General features: G+C 38.7%; 1 protein-coding gene across 4 annotated transcripts in view; it reads left to right on the plus strand.

Annotated features, from left to right (window-relative positions):
• ttyh2l (tweety homolog 2, like) overlaps positions 1–22,860 on the plus strand; it is a 50,520-nt gene that overhangs the window by 16,943 nt on the left and 10,717 nt on the right. For all 4 annotated transcript variants that reach the window (XM_074695742.1, XM_074695741.1, XM_074695743.1 and 1 more), the window contains 4 exons: positions 1,294–1,405; positions 9,016–9,236; positions 15,178–15,273; positions 18,455–18,527. In XM_074695742.1, the coding sequence (XP_074551843.1) occupies positions 1,294–1,405; positions 9,016–9,236; positions 15,178–15,273; positions 18,455–18,527 (502 nt within the window). The remainder of the gene's footprint in view (positions 1–1,293; positions 1,406–9,015; positions 9,237–15,177; positions 15,274–18,454; positions 18,528–22,860) is intronic.

Consider the following 22,860-nt stretch of genomic DNA (forward strand, 5'->3'; position numbering starts at 1 on the left):
TGAAATGGGGCCAGCCACAAGCTGCCCACCTGTTAGTCAAGTCACCCATGTCCTTAAATGGGCAAAACTCATAAGCTTAACCTCCTAAAAAATAACAAAATATGAAACAGTCCCCCATGGTGTTTGTGTGTGTTGACGTGTGGGTTTCGTGGTTTCCTGTGCATCTGAGGCCAGCCTCAAGCAGGGGCTCGATGAACCACAGTTTTCAACACTTCAGCATAGGTTTTTTGTTTTAAGGTCAGAGTTTGATATTAGGATGACATTTGGAAATCAATGTCCCAATGTTGGTTAGTTTGTGACAAACCCTACACTGCAAAACACTAATCATATCAAGTGTATTTGTCTTGTTTTAAGTAAAAATTGTCTTGATATACTTGATATGAGCCAAATTCACCTGACCAGTCCAGGAAAAATGTCTTGTTTGAAGTTATTTGAAAACAAAAATTAGGTCTGAATTGCTAATAACGAGTAAAAAAAATCTGCAAATGGTAGAAGAAACATTTGCTGGAAAATTTGTTTGAAACTAGAATGATGGCTTAATACAAGTAATTCTTCTCTTGTGCCATTGGCAGATTTTTTTCTTGTTACAAGTAATTCAGACCTCATTTTAGTCTTCAAATAGCTTGGGACAAGACATTTTTCTGGACTAGTTAGGTGAATGTGGCTCATATTAAGTCTAAAAAAGACAATTTCCAAGTGAAGCGGGTGATAACTCATGCTGCTAGCTAATTACAATAACTACTGGATTACAGAAACCAGTTAGCTAAGAAGCTAATACTTGTGTTCTTATAGACTATGATGGAAGGTTGTATTTTGATAGTCATGGTTGAAAATGTTGACACAGCTTACATGGTCTGCAGGGAGTTTTTTGAAGAAGAGTGTTTATTTAGCACTAGCATAGTTCCATTTCTGAACGCTGTGCCTTTAAGGTGTGAACAAATGTATGAAAGGAGGATAAAAACTACTCACAGTCATACATTTAAAAAAAAGTCCATCCAAAGATAGTTTCATTCATGATTTAATTCTTTATGCAAAGTTTCTCTGTTGCCAGAAGCAAGTTTCAGTCTGAATGTAATAAGATAAACATTCAGTAGTATGGAGTATTATAGAAGACTGTATGAAGCCTTTGGTGCAGTACACATTTCCCTGACAGACTTAATGTTTTCAGCTCCATGAGAAATTATGAGTAATATTTCTGTGGCTCCCTTCTCCTTTAATAACAGCTCATAATCAAGAAGTAACACCAACAAACAAACACTGATTTATATTTATTAATTTCTCCTTTTTTCACAGTTCGGCCGTAGGAGTGGGTTTCTATGGAAACAGTGAGACCAATGATGGGGTGTACCAGCTGACCTACTCTCTCTACAATGCCAATCACACGTTGGGTGGCATCAACAATCTGGTGAGGGAAGAGTGCCAAGCTCTCTTCAATGTACAACCATATCAGCATCATAATCATTCGATGTCTGAGAATTTCTTATTCATCTCAGTAATAAATCTCAGGTCAAATGAGTGCCAATGAACCAGGCTGTAAATGTGTCATTTCTGTAAGAGATATGGAATTTTATTAGTTTTATGTAACTCCTTGCCCATCACTCTTCTGTAGTTTCCAGAGCTGGTTTTTCACCATAATAGCATAAAGCATGTTCTGTTTCTGGCTTACTCTTCTTGGAAGCAGTGAATTACAGCGGGTAGACACCCAAACCCCCACCTCTATTAATGGGGGAGGGCGGGGGGTGCATCTGTCTCAAAGCAGCACATCCCTGTAGGGGGTCTGTATCCTCTTTTTGTCACAGTGAGGGAATCGAGGTGACTGCTGCCTGAGGATTTGTAAATAGGGATTCTTTTCCATACAACTCCTGACCTGCATTCAGGGAAGTTATTTGGGAGGCTTATAAGAGGGGGGGGTGGGTGGTGTTGGTGGCGGATCAGAGAGGGGAAGGCAGAGCAAGGAAAGTCAGAACAAGGCCCTGCAAGAAGCAACGATCACAACGAGGAAGAAGAGGATTAACATCCATCTGCAGTGCATTAATGGATGTTAAGCCTCTCCCCTTTCCATCACACGCAGTCTCACTAGCTGTACTGCATATGTGTGCATATGACCATGTTAATAACATACATCCACTTTAGGGGGCCTCTTATTTACACATATTGTGCTAATGTATGGACCAAAAGAGCTATGTAAGCACTCAATAAAAGCAAACTGAGTGCTCATTATGGGTAATACAGAGAATGGGAAGGGTTTACATTTTAATCTGTTTGTTGCACACACACGCTGATGTTTATGATACAACAATTTAGGCCATGACAGATAAAGAGATACTTTTGAAATATACACTAAATACCTATAATATCAGTCTCAATGTATGCCCTGAACTCATTTGGTAATACTTTATTTCTTGTTCACAGTGAGACAGGTGTTTATTAAAGTAATTTAGAAGATCTATTCTCTCTGCCTGCTTTGCCTCTAATGCACTGGAAAGACATCTTTCAATGCAGTGCAATATAGTTCAGCAATGTCACACCCTTCATCCGCCACTACGACCGTTAAGTTGAATCAGCACCTCTTTAAAGCAGTTCCAACATAAAACTGAAAAGTATAACCTTCATGAAGGCAGTATTTACTTGAAGGCAGCTGTATTGGACTGCATTAGTTTCAGTTTGGTGTGGCAAATAACCTGGGGAAAGGGGTGTAGTTGGCTATACAGCAGCTCTTTTGTACAACAGAAGGTGAGAGTTGTTCATCTGACTTTCTGCTGCAGCATCCTTGTATTGATTAGATCCTGTAGCATGATATATATACTATGGCTGCATGAGAAACATAGATGCTCCCCCTGGGAAGGAAATGCTTTCTCACTTGCAGAATCATAGCAGGGTGTAATGTACTCTGCTCCACTCCACTTACAGAGCTGATGACTTGGCCGGTTGTTCTGTAAAGCTAAAGCTGCCTTAGTCCTCTTTTAGTCTCGTTATTGTGAGAGTAATTGTCCTCTGATCTTTATTGGTTTACCAAATCCTTTCTTGGCCCTCTTTGCATTATTCCACAAAATGTGGCTCGAGAGTCATCGCTTTTTCAGTTTGCCGTACCTTAATACCTTAAGCACATTTCCTTGGCTGTATTTCACATACTTAGTTGATTTCAGTTTGGCCGGAAGCAGAGGAAGCTTATAAACAAACAAAATGGTTCCACTTCACAAGGCTGCTGTGGAGATGGCAATTTTCACAAGCAAATTTTTGCCCCCGTTTATGCCCCGTTACTGCTCCTGTCATCATCAAATCTACACTGCCTTACAATACCTCTACATCCTATGAGGGATCATTATGCTTCAAAGAGGAAAGTTTTGATGGTTCACTTCCATTCCACACATTCACGGACGCAGACTTTGAGGTTCATGATCACTTATGGCTGTCCAACTCTCACATCATAAAGGACTGGGAGACTTTAATGCCAACTTGTACGCTTGCCAAGAGTCTGCATGTTTACACACTTTCTGTAAGACTCAGACAAAATTTATTGTGATCATGGTGATGTATAAAAATGTGAATGTTCAGGCTCCCAGTAAATGCCAACACAGGTTTGTATATTCAAATTTTAGTCTGTTAAGTTCCCATAAAAAGACTAAATGTGAGCATATCAAACAAGGACATGAAGGGAAAACAGCAAACAAAAAGTACGTATTGCAAAGCCGACACAAACATTGCATTTATGGTGATTGAAAGAATGTTTTTTAATTTTTATTCACATTTTTGCATTTTTTTTAAATGGGATAAAGGGCATATAGGACATTAAAGAGAGGCTTTCCCATATTCTAAACATGAATATGAAGTAACAATGCTGGCTGTCTTGACTAAAAATATGCATTTTCAAAATGGAACATATTCATAGCTTGTAAAAATCCCTGAATCTTTCAGTAAACTGCTAAAACAGTCCATTCTAAAAATATCTTAATTGATATTTTCATGAGATCTCCATGAGACTTGCTGAAGCTATGAGATCATTGGGATATCTCAACTGGTTTATGATATTATGTTGGTGGGACAGGCCTCCAACACCAGAGTCTTCCTATAGCTCTGCCCCTGACAGGCCTACAAAGGGCTGGCAAATCAAAGGGAAGAGGGTTTGTGGAGTAGGGATTCTTAAAGAGACAGTAGCTAAAATGAAGCGTGTCAGACAAACAGGTTTTCTAAAACATTAGCCACGGTTACGTGAGGGTTTTTTCGTCTTTCCGAATGGAATCTTTTTGAATGACTTTTCCGAAAACAATCTTATACATAGAAAGAATATTCCAATCTCTGGTCTACATGCACCGTTATAATCAAACAGGATAGTCGATGGGGCATATGCAAACAAACGTAAACAAATGCAAACAAATTGAGGAACGACTCTTGTTGCGTCTTACGTCATATCTGAGCATGCGCTGAAAGAATGCACCCTGACAACTTTCCATTGGAGCGGATACATGATACCTCAATTGGTTTGGGGAAAGGGATATTCCACCCCTGTGAAACCGACATATTAAATGTCCATTGGGATTGGCACTTTCCTTTCAGAATGAGGTGTATAAAGAGGTTAAATGCTTTCCGTTTGAGCAAATAAACCAAATGTAAGCGGAATATTTGGGTCCATGAATACGTGGCTATTGTGAAACAATACAGCTTTAAAACTACATTAGCATACCAGAAGAGCCCCAAAAAGCCCAAGAATAAGTTAGGTACCCCTGGTTAATGTTTTTTGTGTTTGTTTTTTTTCTGAAATTTGGTTGTTTTCTGAAATATAGAAATACTGCCCAATGTAAAGAGGCTTCAGTCCTTGTCACAGTCGTCACTAGTTCAACTCTTCACTTCTCTCTGCTGCCTGTCCACCCTTGTTCACGACTCTCCACATATCCTGTCTTTCTTTTGCCTTATGTAAACAAATAAAATCACAGAAATTTGAAACAAATGTGAATGTTTGAACCAGTGCATCAACATTAAGGTCTTCAAAGCTTGGTTGTCAAACGCAAAACTGAAACTAGAGACTGAAGTCAGGACGAAAAAGAAAAGAAAATGTGAAAAAACAAGTCTTGTTGATCATCAGGACGTGCCCCGACACCATTCTCAATTTTCAAATGATCTCTGGTCCTTAATATGTGACTCATGGACTTATCCACTGCCAAACAGATATCTCTTGAATCTGTGGAGGTGTATTGCTTTGGATTGAATTTGCAAATTAATGTGGCTCATAGATGATGTATTCTTTATTCAGTCTCATCTCAAGTGTCCATCTTTCTACATGAAGATCTTTGCCTGGTCACTGTGGGTGAAAACACATTTTGATTGCACATCTTATTGCCTGCTTCCATTTCCAGTAGAGATTTATAACTTTCTTTTCTATCATGCAATATTAACAACGAAATGATCACTGTTTCCTGCAGCAGAGCCCCCTGTATTTCTTTCCTCAGTGCCCTGCTGAGTGGTGCATTAGCTTGCTTAAAATTAGACAGCTGTGAATATGTATATTGTGTTATTATCAGTTAATCTCAGACGTATATTAAAAGACTGAAGGCTAGACAGAAGAGTTCAGTTGCATGTGAATTGGCACTCGGACTTCTGCAGCTGTGCGCCTCAGTTTCATTTAACAGGCGCGTCCGATATGGAAAAGGCTCCTCGTGACCTGCTTTCAGTAAAAGTGAGCTTTAATCCACTTTGAGGGAAGACAGGATGGTCCAGATTAGGGGAAATGTGGATCACCCACAGCAGCTAGCTGACGGATCTCATTTCTCACACTCAGACGTACAGGCTTGCAGATAAGATTCAGGGTGTTGTGGCAAGAGCTGTGAGAGATGATGAACATAGAGGTTAGGAGTGAGAGCAGTTTACCGGCAATCACATGCATTATCAAGCTCCCCTGGGAGGGCTGGAGTGGAGGATGGGTCTGTATCATCTTCACACAGATACTCTGTCTCGGACCTTGCATACAAACCATCAGAAGCATTCACTCTCAATATAATCAAGAGTGTTTGAAATGTTCTGGTATCAAGGAGACTGGGATGTATTTGTTCCATCCTTTTTGTGGGGGGCTTTTAAAGCGTGGGAATGAACAGTCTCACTCAGATTACTTAGGTGTTAAAGAAGTCATGGGTGTAATGGAGAGAATATGTGAGATAAAGAAGCTAAGACTGCTGCAAACTGCTTCAGATTAAAAAGAAAGCCACATCTTTTCAGAATTAGAAGAGCCTCCTACTCAGTTATAAGTAAACCTGAAGTTATTGCAAAGTCATTTTGGAGTGGGAGGCGTGTGTGTGAGTGTGTGTGTGTGTGTGTGTGTGTCCTTGTAAGAGCAATAGACCACTTGTTAAATCTGTGTGGAGGTCTCACACTAAGTTAACTCTTCTTATATTTGCTCAGCTGTAAAGTTTAACATTTGCATTCTGGCTGAAAAGAGAATAAGATCTGTAATATTTTCATACCTGTTTGTTTAAGGTGGATATGAAATATTAATATGTACCAATTCTTGCGAAATAGAAAACAGTAACATAAAAGTTGATTTGCTCCCTGGTTTGTGTGCGCACTGAAAGAAGTTGAGCGAAGGAACGCGGCTCAGCTGTGTGAGCAGAAATGAGCAAAGTGACTCAGACAAGGCCATGCAAACATTGCCCACGTTGAGTTTATTTTCCAGTTTTTTAGAAATTTACTAAATAGCAAGGTTGAAGTAATCATCACTGTCTGGAATTAGTGTGTAAATGCACTTGGAAGCCATTTTCTCTTCTCTGCATAACATCCCTGAGCAGAAACAGGAGAGATATTTTGATAACCCTGCTAACCCTGCTAACCTTGCTAACCTTGCCAAGTGTCCTGTTGATTGTGCTTGTAAACAATTGTAAAGACATTTATTTGCATTAGTATTATAAATACACATAGTGTTAAACATATCTTACTTAAGTGGCATAGCTATCCTTTTAACAGGCTAGCCCCTGTGTGTGTCAAGAGACTGGTGGAAACCATAGGCTGTATGAATGGTTAATTGGCTGTGAACAAGAGGCAACCTCTGGTCTAAGAATATGAGACAATACAGAAATGCTAAAATCTCCTGTTTCTTGAGTGTCCGCTTGAGGCTGGCTCCAAAAGTACTGGAAGTCACATACACACAAAGCAAAAAAAAAAAAAATTAAACCATTTACAGCCTGGTTCAAAAAACGTCTCCAGTCTGGGTCACAAATTTTACTATCGGCACACACGGGGGTGGGTGGGGGGGTTCTAACTCTGCGGTTCAGAGGTTATTAAGATTGTGACATTGCCCAATCAGAGGCACAGGTCAGGTCACATGAACGGCAGGCGCCCTATAGCTGTATGCAAAGCCCTTGCCACTACCAATATGGTAATTCCAGAAACAGACGGGTGATGTCAGGGGGACTACATGCATGTTTTATACAGTCTTTGGCTGTGAAGCAGAAAGATTCAGAGCGCCTTCTACTGACTTGTTGCAGTAACGGTTATAAATCTCACCTCCGCTGTGTCAACAAAAAGGTTCTAACTTTTCAGGCAATGACCACTGAAGACCAGCAACCCCCTGCTGTGGGGGTTGCTGGTCGATTAGTCATACAGACAAAAACAAAATTTGCAGATCAGTAAATTAGGCTCCCTTTTTTCCATAGTTTGACTCAGTGTTTTTTAATTTCATTTTCAGTTTTGTTTGGATTAGTTTTTAAGGCAAGTTTTTTTTAATTTAGGTTTCATTTTTTTCAAATGCTTAAAAGTTTTTATTAGTTTCAGTATTAGTTTTGTTCTTGTTATAGGAGATAGTTCTCAGGGGCGAGATTAAAAATGTCACGAAACATCCTATCATTTTCAAAAATGTATTCACCGAGAACAGACAAACAACCTTCATCATACAACAAGAAAGCTCTGCATCAGTGTTGTCTGTCTCCTGCTCCATAATGCTGCCTGCCAAGAGATCAGCTTCAGTTTTGAGGAAAAGGGGCGGGGCGCTCTTCCTTACCTTGACACTTTTTCTTGACTTTTGTCGCCTTTGACACTCTGCTAATAGACAAAATGTGGATATGTGCTTGCTCATGTGCATGCACCATCTGGCGTGAAACAGAAAAAAATATTTATATATTTCATGTTTACCCAAATAGTGAGTTTCTGTATAAGACAGAGGAAGAAAAATGCTACTGTAAATAGTTTGGATATTGGAAGGCGTTTCCTGTCTTCCGTCAAAGATAGAATATGGTTTGTTCTCAACATGTTGAGTTATGTCGAAATTTTTAATTTTTCTGAGAAGCTTTATTGTATTTCATTTTTAAAATGATGTTTGATGATCTGTTGACAAATCCAGGCTCTAGAAGTACTCTGGATGAGATAATCACATTAGTGGATGAGGAGGCAAGAGAAGATGCGATAAATACTCACGTTGGAGACACAGAACTTTCATCATCTTAAGTGTCCCTGTACCCACCTTGGTCTTGGTTATTTCTTCTGCTCAACCGGCTGTGATCTCTTCACATCATGCTTTGCTTTCACCAAACTATGGTAGCCATATTAAAGGCTGTATGTAGCCATAGTAAAGGGAAAATTTCCCCCATCAACATGAGGCTCAGGCTGACCTGATCCTGTCCTTGTTGATGCTTTGAAAGTGCAGCCGTTTACTGCATCACATTGTTTTCTTTCAAACAGAAAAGTAAAATGTATTTACTCCACTCCAGCATGCCTCCACCCACTCTGTTCTCACTATAAAAGACCCTTGTGATAACAGGTCTCCCTGGTATTGTTATCAGTATTCCACTCTAACATTGTTTACCTGAATGAAACACACAGTTGAGGAGAAATGTTAATCTTTTCTTGGGGGACTGCTCTTTTGGTTCTTTCACCTTTCTCTTTATTTTCAATCTTTTTTTATGAATATCTGCTTTTATGAATTTGTTTACGCTCCAGTTTTTTTCCGACCCTGTTTTCCTCACACGCTGTTTACTCCTCCTCTCTTATTCTGTTATCTGCGATATTCTTATTCTCTTATCTTAATTTATTTTTCAGGTGTCTGGATCTGTTGGTAATGTGGAAAGCGGACTCAAACAACACCTGGAACGTCTGGATGAAATCTTTGCTGCCAGGTCTGACTATCTTCAGTCTTTGCGCTTCATGCGGCTAATGATCAATAACGTCATCCGCGAGCTGACTGCCCTGCCGGATATCAACAAAGCTAATGTGGACTTAGCAGCCATTGCTGACCAAACAGCCTTCATTGAGTACTATAGGTGGGTGGCGCCTTACTTACTACTCTGAGGTGATTGACATTAATTTGATGTGCGTGTTTGTGTGTGTGAGTGTGAGTGTGACTGTGGTTGAAGTAAACATGAGGCTCAGAATGAGACAATAAGTGGTCTAGACGAAACTCAGAGCAGATGGGATTTTATTGATCTCCCCTCCGGAACACAGACCGGAAAAGCTATTTTTCCTGATTGCTAAATAAATGAAAGCTGAAATTGAGCGTGTTGCCCACTGTGCAGTTTGAGCTTGAATGCTTATTGCTCTCACTGAATGTAATGCAGGCAGAGTGGTTATTAGACCATAAATGATCTCCTTACCCACAAACCATGGCTCACGGTGATTGCAATTATTAATTTGATGTGTTTCTCTCTTTGATAACTGTGTTCTTTTCAAAAGAGAGCCGAGGAAAAATAAACACTGAGAGGCCAAAACTGAAATTCAATAAACCACGAAATACATGACAAACCAAATCAGCAACAAAGTAGTCCAAATGAATAAAATATCCAGCATTAATTCAGGAGATGTGGACTAATTTATGAAGCTCCGAAGGCTGTGACTGCTCCTAACTGTGACTGTAATTTGATAGCTTCTCTTGCGTGTTTTATTTTGGGGCACATAAAACTTCACAGTGCTGTTACAGCGTGATGTTTCACATTTGCCACCGCTTCATTACTGTACTGTAGGAGTAAATTGGACTAAATTGGGAGGAGATACTAAAAGAAGATAGATTTAGTGTATGGTACCTTCTGCCACAGGACTGGTTTGATGGTTTTTTTTATAGACACAAAGTTAATCAGGGCTTATCTGGATGTATGTGTGTGCACAGAGGTTCTGTTGAGAACTGAGGTTTATGTCATCTCATCAAACTCAACCCATAACTCTTGTTTGTCTCAGTAGGTTGCAGATTTAGTAGAAGCAAATTGCAAAGTGTAAAACTGTCATTCCAAAAGGTATTAAAAAGTGAAGTGTTATAAATTCCTCAGCCTCATTTCAGTCAGATACAAACCAGTGGAACATATGTTAAGTCAGATTTGGGGACGTCACACTGCACTTATTGCTTTGTCTGATTATAAATCTTACTCTTTTCCAATGTTTGCACATTATGCAGAGCTTGTCTTGCCTTTGGAGGACATGTAAGTTCTGCGGCACATACACTCACCAGCCACTTTATTAGGAACACTTGTCCAACTGCTTGTTAATGCAAATTTATAATTGGCCAATCACATGGCAGCAACTCAATGCATGTAGGCATGTAGACATGGTCAAGATGATCTGCTGCAGTTCAAACTGAGCATCAGAATGGGGAAGAAAGGTGATTTAAGAGACTTTGAATGTGGCGTGGTTGCTGGTGCCAGACGGGCTGGTCTGAGCATTTCAGAAACTGTTGATCTACTGGGATTTTCACACACAAACATCTCTAGGGTTTACAGAGAATGGTCCCAAAGAGAGAAAATATCCAGTGAGCGGCACTTCAGTGGTCCAAAATGCCTTATTGATGCCAGAGGTCAGAGAAAAATGCCAGACTGGTTGGAGCTGTTAGAAATGCAGCAGTAACTCTAAAAAACACTTGTTACAACCAAGGTATGCAGAAGAGCATCTCTGAATGCACAACATGTCCAACCTTGAGGTAGATGATCTACAGCAGCAGAAGACCACACCAGATGACCCTCCTGTCAGCTAAGAACAGGAAACTGAGGCTACAATTCACACAGCAACACCAAAACTGGACAATAGAAGATTGGAAAAACGTTGCCTGGTCTGATGAGTCTAGATTTCTACTCCACATTAAGATGGTAGGGTCAGACTTTGGTGTCAACAACATGAAAGCATGGATCCATCCTACCTTGTATCAATGGTTCAGGCTGTTGCTGGTGGTGTAATGGTGTGGGGGAGATTTTCTTGGCACACTTTGGGCCCCTTAGTACCAACTGAGCATGGTTTAAAGTCCACAGCCTACCTGAGTATTGTTGCTGACCATGTCCATCCCTTTATGAGCACAGTGTTCCCATCTTCTGATGGCTACTTCCAGCAGGATAACGCTCCATGTCATAAAACTGGAATCATCTCAGACTGGTTTCTTGAACATGACAATGACTTCCCTGTACTCAAATGACCTCCACAGTCACCAGATCTCAATCCAATAGAGCTCCTTTGGGATGTGGTGGAACAGGAGATTCTCATCATGGATGTTCAGACGACAAATCTGCAGCAACTGTGTGATGCTATCATGTCAACATGGACCAAACTCTCTGAGGAATGTTTCCAGTACCTTGTTGAATCCATGCCATGAAGGATTAAGGCAGTTCTGAAGAAAAAAAGGGGGACCAACCCAGTACTAGCAAGGTGTATCTAATAAAGTGGCCGGTGAGTGTATGTTGTAGCCAAGAGTTGAGGTCTTAGTTCAAACAGTGAAAGCCTAAATCCAAGTCTCTGCAGACAAATCTTTGATGCTCCATCACCTGAGAAATTACCATTGTTTCACCACAAATCATTCACTGTGAGAATTTGGATAATTAGGAACACATTTAATTTATTATTAACTGCAACAGTCTCACCATCATCATCACTGTAACAATGCCAAAGTTAATTTCAGAACAGTGCAACTCCCACTGCTATGATTGACACTTTTATTCCTACCCCCATCATTAACATTGTTTCATTAGAAATGCTAATTTGAGACCTAAGTATTTAAACCAGTCTATTAGTATTAATTGGGAGTTCTTGTAAATTCCATGTATTGTATTTATCTTAATGTTATGTGTACGTTCATTTCTCTCTCTTTCTGCATCTCACTTTATCCCTTCAACCCTAACACGGACACACCAGGTGGCTGTCGAACATCAGTCTGGTTTTGCTCAAGATATCTGGCTGCAGTTCCTTGTAACTTGCCAAAATGCTGTAAAGTGCTCTGCTCATGGTGGATTAAGATGAGATAAGGCTTATCTTATCTCTATGTGGGGTCTTGGTTAAAAATAGCGGCTGTTTCTGTAAAGCATCTTCAGATAGCATTTGTTGTGATTCAGCACTATGTGAATTGATATTGATTGATTGCCATTAGAATCCAACAGATCCTGTTGGCATGTCTTGAGATCTAGTTCAGTGATCTGACAACAGTAGTCAGAATCCATACAAACCAATGAAGCTGTGTATTTTTGGGATATGATAAAATAAAATAAGATGTTCCTTTATTCATCCCATAATAGGGGAATTTACAGAAACACTTGAACACTTAAACTCTACTGTTACTTTTAGCTTGCAGTAATGTTATTAACAGTCCAGGTAACACAGGTAGCATCCTGCTTGGTTTTCAGGAAGAATGCTGAGCAGGTGTTTTTTTCAGTTTGTCCCTGTCTTGTTCATGATAATTTGGATAAATATCAAACTTGTTGCAATATTCTTGCTTGTATTTGCTGTAAAATCTTTAACCCTTAAAAGCCTGACCTATCAAAAACAACGAGAAAATTTAAATTTTTTGGAACTGAGATGCTTATTGACCATTTTAACAAAATCCACCAAAAAACATGGTGTATCATTTTGCTTATAGTGTAGTTTTTGTACCATATTTGATACATTGGGAAATTTTGCCAACTTTTCTAGTGAAGTTTTTAGTGAATATGCATTGTCTCAGTACAGGAACTAGTTATTCAGTATTCAGTTCCTGTAGTGATGAATGATAATCCTCAGGTGTTAGAGTACATTTAGAAAAAAAAACAAAAAATTAAAACTGTTTTTTTTGAGCAAACTATTGTTCTTGTCAAGAGATAGAGGTCTTTGAAACTCATGTTTCAATTATGATATGTTCAGCAGTATAGGGTTAAAAGCAAAACTCACAGCATCAGTAGGCACTCCAGCAGGAACTGTTGTAGAACAGGAGCACATGAATACGCATGCAAGCAAACATACTTACACACTCAAAAAAGAATCAATTATTAGTGCCTCAAGGTAAAAAGAAATAAGGATTAGCAATAAATATGCCAAGAGTTACTCTTTTTACATCCCGAGTTCTAATACTGTTGAAGTTCAGGATCCAGCTGTGTCTCTGGTTATGTACCAACTCACTGCAGCCTAACTGTTCCTGTAGTACATATCATTGTGCTGTAAGATGATTTGGGAACATAATTTATTCTTTGTTTACAAGTTATATGCAAAGTTGGGTCAGTCACCCCAAGCCCTGGTTTATGTACAAGACAGGCAGTGTTAAAAGATAACCTCTCCTGCTTTTCCTTATCTTGTTGGTCAGCCATGTTCTCAGAGGATTTTACTCTTCCTTAGCTTGTGAATTCATTATTCATGGAGAAAATCTTGCAAACATGTTTGTCTTTTCATTGAGTCGTACATCTTACACAGCACTGATTAAAACTTGGTTCTTGGTTCTGAGTATCCTGAAGACAAGTGGATGTGTTTTCTAGTAAATCTGCCTCATAACAATTATGCATCTGGCTCTTGTGAACTCTCACTTCCTTTTCATTCTTGTTATTTGTTTGGAAGATTTTACAATACACCTATTGTTATTTTCAGCAAAAGTACCCATTTTTTAAAGAAGTTTCAGCATCAGAATCCAGAATTAAGAGTCTCTGCGATCAAGCTTTGAAGCAAATCTTCAGCAAAATGAAAAATGAATCAACTGTTTGTTTTTACCCTAAGCAATAAAGCTTTATCTGAATTATCCAACAAGGCAGGTCAGATTAAATCATTTCAATTTCATTGTTTGAGCTATTTTCTTTCTTTATATGTATGTACATTTTTGAGTGTTTTTAATGGGTGATTCATTGCAGTTTCCATATTTCCTGCATCAACTACTGAAAATACTGAGGAAGGTATTTCTAAATTCTGGCACTGCAGAACACAAATAACTCCCGTTGTGTCATTGGCAGTGACTCACTACAACATATTCCTTTCATTTATTCCATGCAAACATTTTCTCACATGGTGTATTTTCCAATCCTGACACCTGATCCTCTTTTTGGACTCGAGTTGCTGCGACTACAGTGCATTCTGACTCTAATCTCCTGGGTGTTGATTGGATTTCATGCAGCCATTGGGCTATGACCAGCTAGTGGCAGGACTTATTGATGAGCAGCAAATGTTATGGCCAAACCCAGTGTTACTCGAACAGTAGGGGAAAAATGATACCATGCTTTTTCCCAATATTATATCCTCCCCCTACCCATTTTCAATTTCTGAATTCATTGCTTGCCCTGTGCCGGGGAAAAACACGTCTGCAGTCCCATTTATTTCGATAAAGAAGAGAGCAGTCTCTTTTACTGTTTTTATTCATCTGTATACCTTCTTCTGCAGCCAGAGGACTGGCCAGGCTGCAGTTTATATATACAGTCTCTCAAGGCAACTCAAGACTTCTTCACCTGGAATGAGTGAATTACATTTTCTAGTGACCCTGGTGTACAGTTGAATAGATTTACTTCAGTGTAGCCATAGCAAGTTGCTATCGTTGTACAACATCTTCACAATCCACCAATTTGTATGGCACCCGGAAAATCTATGTATATGGTCATCACTGGGAGATTTACAACTGTACAGGAGCTTTCACTGTTAAGAATGAGTCATAAGTATTCCCACGTGTTAGATGGTCAGTAAGGAAACACACACACACCACACCACACACACACATTTACACACAAGGCTAGTACTGTGAAGGACATTTTCAAAGCTTAAAAAATTAATGCCTATGGATTTGTGGTGTTGAATTATTAAGCCAGCTGGCTGGAAATTACCTGAAACAGATGGGCTCTAACTAGGAGACAAGAATGCTCATACACAGAGTGCACGGACCACACAGATTCAGTCTGAAACATATGTTGCCCGAGGCTCTTACATGTGAACGAAGCATGCTCTCTGCAAGCAGAAATGCTCAATCAGGACTGGGTTACTGATGCTTCATGTTTTTTTTCCTGTTTTTCTCCCTCATAGATGGCTGGCCTTCCTGCTGCTACTCATCATGGATCTGGTCATCTGCTTGGCCATGTGCTTGGGGATGGCCAAGCAGTCCCGATGGCTGCTAATCATGTAGGTTTCCTGAGTGTGTATGTGGAGAAAGTGCATCTGATTTCCGAGGCTATTTTCCCCTCATTGACCTCTGTATGGATCTCAAGCAGACAGGGCAACAGTCAGTCTCTCTGGCTCCATGTAGGTTTCTGTATTAGCATCACCAACAGCATTTAACACAGCCAGATACACTGACAATGCCACTACTTGTTCCTCTCCTTCCCATCTCTTGCTTTCCATAAATTAAACTCTTTCAAGAGTGTGTCACACAAGTTAAATTTTTATCAGAGGTATCAGTCAACCAATCAAAAAATCGATCAGACTTTTCATACACAGGTGTGGTAACAAAGTGCTTGACAAAAAGAAAATGATTAAATAAAATGTGAGGATTATAACAATAGAAATTGAAAAAATAAGTGTCCTGAAAATCCCCATAAACACACTTTTAAACCTACAACCCTCCACCCTCAACACACCAACCCACGACCCCTAGTGCACAAGGAAAACGCAACATAATTAAAATCTGAGGAACTATAATCTGGAGACCTTAATGAGGAAACACTGAAGGTAAAATAAGATGTAAAACTCAAGATAAGAAAATAAAACAAGCAAATCAAAAGAAAAAAATAAGATAATAAGTGCAAAAGACTAATGAAGTAGAAGAGAAAATGATGTAAAACTAAAAGTTAAAAGTACAGAATTAAGCTGACAGAAGCAGTAAGTAAATAAGAAGATAATTGATTAAGTTAAAGATTAAGATTATATGCCTTTAAATAGAATACGTTTAGAACTTATATGGTAAATAGATAAATTAGTAAAACTCATTTAAAGATAGACAAAAAGTTAAGTTTTAAGTTTGCTTTCTAGAATATTTAAATTAGAATATTTAGTCATTTATAACAGTGGAGCAACTGAAGTAATAGCATAAGGCAAGTGTAAATTTACAAATGTTTGATTTATTCACCTTCTCTATCTAAGAAGAAACACAACAAAAAGGCAATGTTTATGTCTTTACAACTTATGTCTGACCTCTTGAAAAGAAGATGTTCATTAGAGGTCACAATGTTAAGCACTTATAAATGGAAATGTGCTTAATTCATGCGTAGCTACACAAAGAAAGCTAAAAGCTGCTGCTAATAATAACTGATTTAAGCCCTTGACAGTGCAAAAAAAAAACAAAAAAACATTCTCATTGTCAAGGATATTTTGATGGCAAAACAGATCTAGGGGCATAGGCTGCTCAGGCCTCTCCTTTCAATCTGATCCTGTAGATATGGTGAAATAACATCAAATGCACCATGTTGACAGCAGTAACCAACCAAATTTTGCTAGTTTTCTAATTTTTTTAAATAAAAACTTTGGGTTCATTTCAACAGTTTTGCCATGAGAGGACATGTTGAGAAAGTTAAGAGGCCCCAGGAAAAGTTACAAATTGTACAAAACCCCAAATCTGTTGCTAAACTGCTCAATGTGCTAATTCCCAAAATAGCACATGATCTTCACAACCAGCTTAAATAATGAGGTCATCACATGAAGATCTGTTGCCACCTGTTTGTGGTATGTGGTAGAAGCAGACCTCAAACACCAAAGTCTGCCCACAGTAATGCCTTCAACAAGTTTCCGAAGGGCTGGCCAATCAGAAGGAGGGGGGTTTGTGGAGCAGGGTCCTTAAAGAGACAGTAGGAAGTTTTCTAATTAATCACAAATGCAGTATAAAGCCTACAAAACAGGATACCCTCCCTTTAAGACTCAATTTGCGTACCCTGACACAATAATATTTTCAACATATTGCCTTAATCATTCAGTGTATGAAGGAATGAACAAAGCAGAAGATATCCCTCAATATGAAGCCAGCATTTATAGAGCTCCCCCTGTGGCAGGCTGCAGTAAGGTCATTAAATTCATTTAATCTATTGTAACAGATGGATTATGGGTGAGAAAAATTCAAGTACACATTAAAAATGTTTTTAAAGGCAACTTTTATGTCATGACAATCAATTGTTATCACGCCAACATGTGTTCAAGTGTCCTTTTTAGTTGTAATTGGTGATTTCATGTGAAAGAAAGATTAATTGGCAGCTTTGTCGAGAAATGAGGCTCCTGCAGCATTCTCTGGATTAGTAAAGCCTTTCTGTGCATGCTTTGGCTCCAGCAGGGCGATATGTTAGTGCTCATTGGGGCAGTGCTTTGGCTTCACATCTTGCAATGAGTGAAAATGAATGGGCTTTGTCCATTCTCTGCACAGTCAATGGTCTTAACTTTGTTTTGTCCACGTCAACAGTGATTTCTGAGGAAGAGTGAGCCAACTGGTGTTGATTTCATTTCAACGCATTCAGTTTTTAAAGTTCTGAGAGGTACAGAGAGACTGGGAAGAGGAACATTTCATTTTCATTATTAGCAACTAGTAATGATGTCTGACAGAGAAATCCACATTTAAGACCTCTTATCCCCTTTTCCCAATTTAGCACCACTGTGTGTCAGTGTAAGCAGATGATGCTCAGGATCGCTCTCCACAACCTCCTCTGATGGGCCTCTCTAATGCGTATTGATCGTCAGGGCAGGATGAGCCTGCTACTCCCTTAACTAATTATTAAGTGCTCTCAGGCTCCTTTAATGGGGCTCTCAAGACGGTTGGAGCAGCGAGTTAAGACCAATTGCTGCCTTTTTACATCCATCAGGGGGAGCATTTTTGATTCACGGCACTCTGTTTTGCTTCTGACAGTGGTCACTAAGTTTTTCTAAATGTTTTCTCTTTTTTTTCTCGTAGTACTCTTAAATGATGTTCCAAGCCAGAAAAAAAAAGCCAACAAAGCTAATTGATTTTGATTGACGGTGACAAAAGTGGCATCCCACACTGACTGACAGTTGTTGCATCTCTGGTTGACCGAAAGGGAAACTAATTAAAATGTTGCAAGGGGAATCAAACAGAGCAGTTGATATCAAAGAAAGAAAGATAGAAGGTCTCTACTCTTATCACTGTAGAATTAACACTATTTTTTCATTCAGTGTTATTATACTTAGCAGTGGCCTTTTTTAACCTCCTTTGTGTGCTTTTCCTTTAATCAAACATATTTCTGAATATTAAAGATTAATTGAGAAAAAAGTCCCAACAATTGAATCAAGAAAGCCATTTTCCGTCCTCCTGTCTGCCTTTTTTTTGCCTTTCCTCTGTCACCATCTCTCATTTGCTGTTTTCCTCCAGGATCATGGTTTTTGTGGCGCTCTCTCTGATCTTGAGCTGGGCTTCATTTGGAGTGGGTGCTGCTACAGCTGTGGTAAGAAAACAATCTTTTCTCTGCAGGAAGAAAAAAAAAGTCAGTGCTATAAATCTTTTCACACTTGCTTTTTATTTATTAATTCATTTTCGATTGGGCACTCAGAGCCTTTTCCTACCTGCAGAGCTGAACCCAAAGTCCTCTTGCTGGACAGTGATGCTTCTTGTGCTTAGTTCACGCAGGGGTTTAGCTGTCGATAAGCATATGCTCCTGGACATCTTTCCTGGTTTAAGAGTCAGCGGATGTGTTAGAGTGCTTTCCTATGATCAGCCATGCAGTAAAGCTGATTACTTGTCCCCTGCCTTGGAGGTTAATCAACCTTTAGCCTCTGTGCTGTAAACAAGGCTGTTTGTAGCATTAATTACTTGCTCTGCTTTCCTTAAAAATCTCGTCTTGTCTTCCTCGGCTTTATTTCCTTGCCTTATGTCGTCCTCTTTTCTGACAGCTTGTTCTCTCTTTCTGCTTGTGCACCATTTGTTTTGCACATCTGGGCTGAGAGTTTTTTTTGAAGGGGGTTCGTATTAAGGACACAATCTGGGGGTACAAAGTAACCCTTTTGCGTCCATCCTCCCTGTCTCCCTGTCTCCTCTGAGTGATCCCCCCTGCAGATGATCCCGTCTATGGATTATCTCACCAAATTTACCCATTTAAGAGAAAGAAGGCGGAGTCCTGTCAAATTTAGAGGAGTATGTGAAATGAACGCGGAGCTTTCCTGCAGTTGTTGAGCCACACTGCCAATTTATAGGACTAAGCCGCCTGTTACCGAGTGTAGCTCATTATAGTACAACTCTTGAACCTGTGACCTCTCTGTCCAGCTTATTGCGAAAAGTTGAGCAGCTTTTCTAAAACATCTATCTGTCACTGCCTGGCTGTCATGTCACAAGAAGGCTGAGGTATATTTGCTCCTCGTCTTCACCTGCCTGGTTTTTAATAGGCAGGCATGTCCTCCACACTGAAGTGGATTATCAAAGAGCACTGCAATATGTGTCAGTGAAAAAGAAAAAAAAAATGTTACCCAAAAAGTGCATCTTGCAAAAGCATGCCACATCTTGAAAGGAAGGTAGTTGATGGTGGCGTCCCAGAAAAATTCTCATAAATTTATACATATTTGATGAGAGGCAGCATAAACAAAATGTCCCCGTTAGTATAATGAGACAAAGATGAAGGGTAACATTGAAACAGTGCTCTACACGTTGCTGAACTGTTTTTCCCCTCAAAACAAATGTCATGTGGTTGCAGTAATCTCTAGAAATATTTTTTTCCTCTGAAACTTAGGAATGCATGCATGTCCAGCTGTTAAAGCTGAAAAAAACATTACACGGACATTTTATGTGACTTCTTTTACTTTACAGCTGTACCATGAAGAGCAGTAATAACTTTGGTGGTCAGTTAGTTGAGCTGAGTGATGGTTATCAGCAGTTTTGATAACTTCTGAATTTTGAAAGCTAGCCTTTGTGCAAATTAATGTATTTCAGCCACTCAAATGTGTACCCTCAATCATATAAAGCCAACCACCTTTAACCTACATGACCAGACTTTTGAGACTTGACCTTTATACAGTAATTCGTCTGGTTAATTTGTTAGCAACAGAAGTCATGGTCAAACTGAAAACAGCCACCAAATGCACTCTGTCTCTTTGACTTGTAGAAAATGAGGATGACATTTAAGTCTGGTCTTTGACAGTCTACAGGAGAAAAAAGAGTGTTTATTTTTTCAAGAGACTGATGATTAATCAAAAATCTAATTTTGAATAGCATCAGTGTTTTTTTTTTGTTTTTTTTACTGAGTATTTTAGGTTGGAATGACCAGATGTTCAGACTGTAAGGTCCTTTGAGCTGTATGAAGTCTCTGAAGTACTCTGTGCACCTAAGGCTTCATTTTGTGTTAAAATTGACATTTCCACTTGTGTATAATTAACTATGCTGAGTGCAAAAGTTACAATTTGCTATGGACATAATCATTTGTTCTGCATATAGGTTTTGTTACACTACAAAGCTATTTTTTTTCTGATCACAATAAAATATATTGTGTGCAAAGAGTAGTGTATTTTACCAAAAGATATGTCCTTTTACGCAAAAGTTAATTATCTTTAGGGAGAATTACATAGTAGGAGAATACAAAATGATACCTGTGATCCCTTCTAGATATATGCCCAATTGTAATCCATACTTTAAAATGATAATATCAGCACCAATACATGCTATTTAGAAATGCTACTTCGTAGCTTTCGGATCAGGTCAAGCAGAACCAAATTGATTTACGGCATGTCTGAGTGTCTATGACAACAATACGCTGGGTGACGAAGTTTAGAAGTTTTTCTCCGCTTAAAAAAAAACATTGTATTGGATTCATTTTGTAGTAATGGTGGACACAGGAGCCTAACTGTCAGACAGAAAAAGGACAGAAGAGCAGAAGGAAGCTAAACAGGAGAGTGATAGAGCACAAGCTAAAGGCTAAAAGGGCTAAGCTACTTGTGATAATGTTCATTCCAACCCACTTGGTAGATGACTGGCAGGACATAACCAGGACTCACTAATGCTACACGTTATGGACATCTCACAGCACCAGACTGTCGAGCTACATATGGACGGCTACTAAACTACTGTATGAACTGGCATTTTGCTTGTTGTCACATTAGCCTACGGATACGTCGTAGCACCAGGCTGCTAGTGGAGCTACATAAATGGTAAAAACTTGCAATGATTGCTTGTTGTCATGTTTTAAAGAACAGCGCTACGCAGCTGTACAGATAAATACCTTACCTCGTGGCATTATGTCTGGTAAAAAATTGTCATGAACAAAGAAAATTGTGTATGTGAGACACTGAGCCAGAAGGTGGCAAGGCTGTCCAATTAAAACAGATCCTCCTCATGGTGCCTTTAAACAAGAGATCAACAAGAAAATAGCCTGGTTGATAATATTTTTTATCATGGGGGGTACTGAAGTTTATAATCTTGTGGACACACACCTTTACGAACACATCACCATGCCGTCATTGTTAACAGCAGTAGTTTGTTTTGGATACTGTGAATACTGTTTTCATGCTGAGTGCTGCACTCTCCCTTGTGTTTGTGTGTAACTGCTGGCTGTGGTTAGACGTGTGCTCCATGTTGTGATAATATGTGAGGAGCTACACCAAAATATGTTGAATAACATCTACTTTTCTAGGATCAGTGATGTTTATTCATACAGTATGAATGAGAGAAACACTTTTTTTTTTTTAATCCAAGCTGCAACATTTATCCACAGGGTGCAAAACTCTCCCACAGTTAGCTAAATGATCATTCTCAGTTTTTAAGCATTTTCATCCGCTTAGACAAACAAAAAGGTGGCTGTGAGAGATCTGATATGTTTCCTTGATAACATAAACATAGTGTGAATGTTTATACATATGGGGTGCCGACTGTAAAGTTGCACACACTACAAATAACATTTCTCCACATTTAGCTCTAAAACATCACTTTTTATGCAGATTTAGAGACATTTTGTGAAACATATTTTTCGAATATTATGTACAAATGTTGCATATTTTACCTTAATGTTATATCTAGGTGTTGATGTTATTTATAAATGTTATAAACGAATGTCCAGATTCTAAATATTTGGCTACTTTTGAAATATTTAGTTTTCATTCTAAATATTTAGCTAAGACTAAATACTTATCAAAGATTTATAAATCGCGAGCAAAGATTTCTAAAATTTACCTTTACATTTAGTTTTGGTTTCCAAATATTTAGTCAAGATTTCTAAATCTTAAGGAAATGTTGCAAATGTCAAGCTCTACTTCTTCCATGATCTTTAACAGCACCATCACAGCATTTAGTACGTTTATTTTCTAACCCCTGATATAGTTGACTCTGTATGACTTTTTCAAAATCTGCTTGGCTGGATCGCTTCCTCAAACTTTTATTTTGGTACATTGGGGTGCGAGAGCGTGAATTTGCATGTTAGCGAAAAATTTAGAAATCTTGACAAAATATTTAGAAACCTTAGAAAATATTTAGAAATCTTTGCAAAAGATTTATAAATCTTTGATAAATATTCAATCTTAGCTAAATATTAAGAACGAAAACTAGATGTTAGGAACGTAGCTTTATATTTAGAACCAGGACATTCATTTATAACATTTATAAAAAACATTCAACATTTCAATATAACATTTAACATTTAGATAAAGTATATTCATACTCTTTGTATATATTATTTGACAAATATATCTAAAGTGTTTTAGATCTAAATATGGACCAATGTTGTTGTTTGTAGTGTGTGCAACTTTACAATCGGCGCCCCATGTATACAAAGCACCTTACATGTGAGAGTAAGTGTGGATTGC

Source organism: Halichoeres trimaculatus, unplaced genomic scaffold, assembly GCF_033239565.1.
Source record: "Halichoeres trimaculatus isolate MK-OKI-2021-1 unplaced genomic scaffold, fHalTri1.1 fHalTri1_scaffold_20, whole genome shotgun sequence".
Lineage (NCBI taxonomy): Eukaryota > Metazoa > Chordata > Actinopteri > Labriformes > Labridae > Halichoeres > Halichoeres trimaculatus.